Source organism: Morone saxatilis, unplaced genomic scaffold (genome assembly GCF_004916995.1).
Source record: "Morone saxatilis isolate NCDOM2014 unplaced genomic scaffold, NCSU_SB_2.0 Contig22, whole genome shotgun sequence".
Taxonomy (NCBI): Eukaryota; Metazoa; Chordata; class Actinopteri; family Moronidae; genus Morone; species Morone saxatilis.
The window spans coordinates 463,657-470,705 of NW_023339785.1; the positions used below are offsets into that span (position 1 = coordinate 463,657).

General features: G+C 42.8%; 3 protein-coding genes across 4 annotated transcripts in view; 1 reads left to right on the top strand and 2 right to left on the bottom strand.

Annotated features, from left to right (window-relative positions):
* The window catches only part of LOC118333605 (astacin-like metalloprotease toxin 1), a 2,489-nt gene extending 2,237 nt beyond the window's left edge, over positions 1–252 (bottom strand). The window contains exons 1-2 of the mRNA XM_035669322.1: positions 124–252; positions 11–43 (exon numbers count right to left, since the gene is read on the bottom strand). Coding sequence (XP_035525215.1) covers positions 11–43; positions 124–166 — 76 coding nt within the window. The 5' untranslated portion in view covers positions 167–252. The remainder of the gene's footprint in view (positions 1–10; positions 44–123) is intronic.
* Positions 1–7,049, bottom strand: part of uvssa (UV-stimulated scaffold protein A) — a 55,145-nt gene that overhangs the window by 30,615 nt on the left and 17,481 nt on the right. For both annotated transcript variants that reach the window (XM_035669321.1, XM_035669320.1), the window contains exon 9: positions 5,000–5,114. In XM_035669321.1, the coding sequence (XP_035525214.1) occupies positions 5,000–5,114 (115 nt within the window). The remainder of the gene's footprint in view (positions 1–4,999; positions 5,115–7,049) is intronic.
* LOC118333482 (zinc finger CCHC domain-containing protein 9-like) lies at positions 1,941–2,997 on the top strand. Its single transcript, XM_035669142.1, has 3 exons — positions 1,941–2,411; positions 2,597–2,747; positions 2,828–2,997. Exons 1-3 carry the CDS (start codon positions 1,941–1,943, stop codon positions 2,995–2,997), a joined length of 792 nt encoding a protein of 263 aa, XP_035525035.1.

The window sequence follows — 7,049 nt, forward strand, 5'->3', positions numbered from 1 at the left end:
GTGATTTTACCTCCTTCGGCCTCCCGTATCGGACTGGAGTCGACTGAAACACAACAGACAACAGAACAGTCAAACGTTTGTTTCTCCAGAGAGTAAAATGTAACAACGCTGAGCTCTTACCACCTTCAGGGAGCTGAACAAACAGCAGCACAGCGAGCAGCAGCATGGTCTCCAACGCTTCCAGCTCCTCGTTAGTCTCGTTAAGTAAGATCACCTGTGAGCTGCTGCCTCATTTATTCCTGTGGAGACTCATTCATCCTCTCCACACTAACATTACACACACACAGAACTCTCTTCATCCAGTTTGACAGCTTGTCAGCGAGTTCAGCAACTTTTGAAGGATCAGTGATATTTTGGGGGAATTTCTAAAAATGTTTTTAATTACACTGAAAGAATATGGAGGCCTATTGGTGCTTTACAGAGTCTGAACAACTCTCATGATGATTAAACTCGAATATTATCAGCCCAAACACATCTTATAAACCCACTGTACACTATGTTTTAATCAACTCAATAAGTAATATTGATATTTAAATACCACAAAATTCTATGTAATTGAATTAAATGATTCATTTTTAATACTTTAATAGTCTGTATATGAACGGCTGTAAATAATGTTGCTATTTGTCTCAGTGAATCTGAACTGAACGTTAATATTTGCCCACAGACAGTGACAGAGTTCAGCCTGTGTTCTCTCGGACGGACAGCAGGCGGCGCTGTGCAGCTCCTCCGCACGTAAACAAGTAGAAGAAGAAGAAGACGGAGGACTTCCGGAAACACACCGACACGTGGTGTGAAAAGCTCTCGAGGTAACGTTGATCAGAGATTAATCGATGTTTGTTTATCGATACATTGATGAGGATGATCTGTTTTATTCTGCTGCGTCACTGTTGAGTTTATCGTTTAGAACTAGCTAGCTGCTAGTTTACGTGCTAATAGGTTGTTTACAGTCGTTTTATTATTAATATTAATACTAACAGTGTTTATTGTTGTTGTTTATTATTGTTATTGTTTATTGTTTATTGTTTTTAATGGACTTATATATTCAGTGACGGCTGGTGGAGATACTTTGTTATAGCAAAGTGCTCTACGGCAACACTGGAGAGAAGCAAACCCCAAAAAGACAGACCTGATGTTCAACAAAAATCTGTCTTGCTCTCGCTCCTCTCTGTCCTCTTCTGTCTCTCCTCTGTCTCTCCTCTGTCTCTCTCATTCTCTCTCTCCTGTCTTGTCTCTCTCTCCTGTCTCTCTCTCTCTTCTCCTGTCTCTCTCCTCTCTCTCTCCTCTGTCATCCTCTCGTCTCTCTCTCTTCTCTCTCTCCTGTCTCTCTCTGTCTCTCTCTCTCAACTCTCTCTCTCTCCTCTCTGTCTGTCTTCTCTCTGTCTCTCTCTCTCTCTCTCTCTCTCTTCTTCTGTCTCTCTCCTCAACTCTCTCTTTTTCTGTCTGTCTTCTCTCTCTCTCTCCCTCCTCTCTTCTCTGTCTAGAAGAAACTTGTAATCAGCTGTACAACTGTTGTTATTAATGTTGTTTATTATAACATTAATATTATACTAATGATGAAGTGTTAGGACTCCTAAGGTAGTTATCTTTCTCTAACTGTTTTCCAGTCCAGTAGCTTTAGCTTTATTAATGTATTAGAGGCTATCCCACCATAATCAGAAAGAAGCTGCAGTTGTCTGTTCTGTTGTTTCTGTCTACAAACTTTGTTCTCGCAGAAAACACTTTTGTTTTGTCCATCATCATGATTTTTATAGTTTTTCAATTAAAATGAAAGTTGTGATGCAAAAAATGTCTGATGCACATACTCAATATCTGTCGAAATTAACTCTAAAATACCCAGTGAAGCCCGTTAATGCAAGGAAGAAGAAAGAATCAAACAAAACATTTATAAATCAGATATTAACGTTAATCGCTCCTTTCTGTCTTTTCAGGCTGGCGTCATGACGAGGTGGGCCCCGAGCCAACAACGTCCCACCCGAAACCACAAACCAGCGAGGCACTCCCTGGAGCCCGGCTCCCGAGGAAGGAAAGGAGGAGCAGGAGAGGAGGAGCAGCAGGAAAGGAGGAGGAGGAGAGAGGAGCAAGGAGCAGCAGGAGGAGGAGGAAGAGGAAGAGGTCACCCAGGCGGCTCTGGTGGTCCCTCGGGGGCCCAGAGAGACCCTCTGAGGAGGACTCAGCCCGGTGGATCGGGCGTGAACAAACCCAACCGTAAGAAGAAGGAGTACGTGGACGAGGACGTGAACGGGTTCCTGGAGTATCTGCAGCAGAGCGGACGGCCTCTCCCCCGGGGGGACAGAGGAGGGAGGGAGGAGGAGCAGGGGCTGAGGGAGGAGGTGGAGACAGCCCTGAAGAAAGACAGGAGGAGGGAGGACAGACGGGTAAAGAGGCAGACGGACAAGAAGAAAAACATGGTGAGAGATTTCACATTAAAAACCAGAACCAGAACCAGAGGACCAGGATGTGTCCTACTTCCTGTCTCCTGTCTCCTCATGTCCTCTCTCCTCACGTCCTCTATCCTCTCTCCTCACGTCCTCTCTCCTCTCTCCTCATGTCCTCTCTCCTCACGTCCTCCCCCCTCGTCTCCTTCCCTCCCCAGCTGTGTTTTAACTGCAGGAAACCGGGTCACGGTCTGGCCGACTGTCCGGAGGCGGACCGGGACGAGGAGATGGGCCGGGGGATCTGCTACCGCTGCGGCTCCACCGAACACGAGATCCAGAAGTGCCGAGCTAAAGTGGACCCGGCTCTGGGTGAGGACGCGGTGGCTCACAGCTGGAACATCTGGACCAGATTACTGATGGATCTGCTTTAACACTGTGGTTTCTCTCAGGTGATCACCCGTACGCCAAGTGCTTCATCTGCGGTCAGACCGGACACCTGTCGAGGTCCTGCCCCGATAACCCCAAAGGACTGTACGCACAAGGTACACACACACACACACACACACACACAGATACACAGATACACACAGCTGTTTTGGGCACATCAGATACAATCTAATTACTTTAACGTCTAATTGATTAGTAATGGAGGGGGGTGGGAGTAGAGAGGGACGGGCTCACAGGTAAAGAAGAGGCTCAGTGTGAATGTAATGACTCAGGAGGGCGGTGGGGAGTACTCGCCAGGGGGTCAAAGGCCATCTCACAGCCACAACAATATGGCTGACCTAGCAATAACAGCGCCGGCTACAACATGTTCCACTATGGTGTCAATAACACACACACATAAACACACTGCGGTTCGCGTATGAATCTATTTGAGTGATGGTGAGAAGCTTGAATATGGCTGACGGAGCAGCGGCGTCGGAGTTTTAGTGTTGCCTGGAGCGTATGCATTGCTGCTGATAATGATATTATAAATATAATATTTAGGAACAAAACGTGTTGTAATGTAGCTGACATAGCAATAAGATGAGCAGGCAGTTAGTTAATGACCTGAACATTTGACCTCTAACCTCGCATGCTGCCTGGAGGCTAGACATGATCCATCCAACAAGTCCAACGCAAGCACAGCGCAAGAAGGAAACACTACTATAAGAGCCATTCATATGTAGCCGGTGACGACTCTGGGTGTGAAGGTAAATGGATGTGTTGACAGGACTATATCCATCAAAGATACACAGGGAAAATGCTTGTGGAAAAGAAACTATCTGTCTCCATTACAAGGCTGTGCTGCATTCCAAATCAGACAAAAACACATACTTAACAGTCAGAACCCAGCATGTGAGACTAGGCTGGAGCGCTAACTCACTCATTGTGAGCTGATAAGACTCAATAGGCATTTATGGCGGTGTCATTCCTGGGCATACACCAAAATTACTTTGCAGGTGACCATAAACAGCGTGCATTCACTTGTAACAGCAGCCTGAGTGGATGAACATACCCGCTGTAAGGCTGTGCTTGGTTTTTGTGTCAGGTTTTTAAAACATCACAAATTAATGTTTAGGGATAGTTCACCCCAAAATCAAAACACACGTTTCCTCTTACCTGTAGTGCTATTTATCCATTTAGATTGCTATGGTGTGAGTTTACATTCATCAGGTCGACACAAACACGACTCCATATGGACGTTGCTCTGTGTCTGCTGGATATGTAAATAAGCAACTGTATGAGCTTAGAATATGTCAATGTTGTGTTTACAGCTTGTTCTGTTTCCCCCAAGTGGCCAAAATCCAATGAATGCAGCTTTAAAGTGGAAAAACATGGCTGCTGTTCTGAGAATGCCGTCAATATTCGGTTCCACTGTCGACTGATGTCAGTCTCAGAAAGAAACAATGAGAGAACTAGACCAGACCAAAAGATTGTTGTAATTAGGTTTTTGTTTTTATTGTGTGTCAATATGTATCTCTATCCAGCACTGAGCACCTCAAAGAAACTCAAATTGAGTCTAGCAAGCGCCCCTACTCAAAGCTTTTTTAGATCTCTAAAATGAGTTTGAAAATGAGGAAAGCTTGCCAAGTATCAGCTGAGTCATTGATTTTTTTTTTTATTCTTAGAATGAAACCTTAGGACACAAAATAAAAATAGAAACCATATTTCATATTGTGGCATATGTCACATTAGACTTAGACAAGCAGGGTACCTTAGATTAATTCTATGATCAATGTATCACTAATCAAACTAATGACCAGAACCCATTTGGAGAAGGTCAAATATCAAACCACCAGCTGTCTGGCTTTCCTTTGGTTTCTGGGGCATTTTCTGGACACACACACACACACACCTACATGTACACACATATATTTCTAACCATGGCAGTATAAATAAACCCATTTAAGAAGCACTTTACCTGCACATTACCAGCTGGTTCTTTGAAGTGTGTCTGTGTGTGTGTGTTTGTTTGTAGAGTGTGTGTGTGAATCTTAAAAGATTAGGGGCAGCAGCAGGTCTTCTTTTGTAGCTTAACCTCACTATTTATGCACGTGTCTGTAGCTTTGAGGTGCGCACACGTGTGTGTGTGTGTGTGTGTGTGTGTGTGTGTGTGTGTGTGGAGTTGGACTGACCATACTCGGCTCGTAGATGCTCTGGAATGTGCGGCTCATAACCCTCCTTCTCTGGAACCTCATCGAAATCATCCTCATCGTCGTCCTCTTCATCTCCGTCTGAAGAGGCCTTCATCTGAGGAAGAGTAGGTAAGGTTTAGTTTTGTTTAACATACTACAAAGAGTTTATAACTGCTTATGAAACAGCCTCAGTTTAATACTGATGCTTCTATAGACCTCCATAAACAAACAAGACCATCAGAAAGAAGACTGGCTATTTCTATACAGTTATTCTGAATCTTTGCCATTGGGGGGGGATTCCCCTCAAAATCAATGAAATGAAGCGGTAGAAATGCTACCGCTTTTGTCCACAGGGGCCGCCAGAATCAACACTAACTCAAAGTTCCTTGGGGGAAACAATGATTTTTTTATAGGAAGTTATTTTTTTTAATTATTATTATTTTTTTGTGTGCAATGAAAATGTATTTTCAAACTGGTTTTGATAATATAATACACACTTTTCCTCGATTTTTCAACCACATTTCAAAGTCATCAGGGGACATAGCAAACTCCAGCCAGTGCCATGCCATTGTTCCAATGGCCCCTCACAATGAAACCCTGACAGTCTGAAATATTTGGCCCGACAGCCCGTGATTACAAAAACAAACGCCCATTGTTCTGAAAATACACACTCTGTTATCACCAAATTACAAACACAACTTAACTGATGGAATCAACGTACTTATTTTAACCTAAACTATGATCTTTTCCTAAACATAAGACTGCAGCAGTTGCCCACTAAAAGCAACAAGATTGTTAAAACACTTCAGCAATACCTCTATCACCTGCTGTGTAGTCTTTGCATATGTTGGGGCAGCAACATTCAACCTACTGTGTGTTGAGCTTAGCAATAGGATATTAACCAGAGGCAAAGCAGCTTGGCAGTCTGATAGACAGATAAGACAGAAGAGTACAGTGAACTAGTTCTCTATGTGTGAGACAGGGGCTGAAAGAGATGGAGATGGGATGAGCCTGTTGCTCAGATGTACAATCAGCCCTTCTTCTTGGGGTACACTGCATGTTTAACACCACAGCAGCACTGCAGACATTATAACCACCACATATAAATAAACATACACTCTGCTTTAACCTATTTGTTGAGCTCAATGTCACCTTTTCACAATATTGTCCAGATTAATAAGGATCAAGTAAATGGTCATAAACCAGAACAGCACTACGTACAGGTACAGTGAAATCTTGTAAAAACCCACAACCTGATATTTTGTCAGACTCAGTCCAGGTAGGAGAGCTCTGAATATGTGCATTTTCCAGTGTAAAATAGCTCATTACTTGGAAGATTAAGGTTTCATTTATTATTTTAATATCTCAGATACAGTTTAGAAGTGGTTCAAATCCCATTTTAAGCACAGGACCTACCAGGTCTTACTCTACAGCGGACCAACATCATGAGTGGAGGTCCTAGAGGCTCAATTTAGGGACTCTTATTATTTGGACTCTAAAATAAAACCATAATTCATCATAGAAATGACAAAGCATTAAACAAATCAATTATTTGATGTACCTGAATTTCTTTTAAAATTCAGAGTAAATACTGTAATTGTCCCTGGAGTAACAAAAGACACTTGTCTTTACTCTCTACCTTTGAAAACTAAAACTCAAGTAAGAAATCTTATCTGTAATCATGAACCTGGAGCTAAACTTTAATAACCACATGAAATCAAAAACAAACTCTCAATAACATCATCTTAAAAACATTGTAAGAATCAAAGGATTCATGTCCAGGCAGGATTTAAGAGAATCCTGTTCACACTTTTATTACATTACTCAAACCGGAGTGCATTTGTTAGGGACTATTTTCAGCAGCGGATTAAACCACGTTTGTTGCTCTAGTGATTATTCCTGGCAGCAGGATGGTGTGTGTGGGATTGAGTCAAAATAAACTGCAGTGTATGTCATGAGTGTGGCTCAGTTATGTGTTTTAAAAAGTTTTTGGACAACAACAGAGCTCTATGGCACAGAGGAGGAAGATATATCAGGCTTTAATACACAC

Bases quoted from the DNA above. Each gene is read 5' to 3' on its own strand.
- LOC118333482 (XM_035669142.1), top strand. From the start codon at position 1,941: ATGACGAGGTGGGCCCCGAGCCAACAACGTCCCACCCGAAACCACAAA. The intron at 2,412-2,596 runs GTGAGAGATTTC...TTCCCTCCCCAG, and splicing joins CGGACAAGAAGAAAAACATG to CTGTGTTTTAACTGCAGGAA. The intron at 2,748-2,827 runs GTGAGGACGCGG...GGTTTCTCTCAG, and splicing joins TAAAGTGGACCCGGCTCTGG to GTGATCACCCGTACGCCAAG.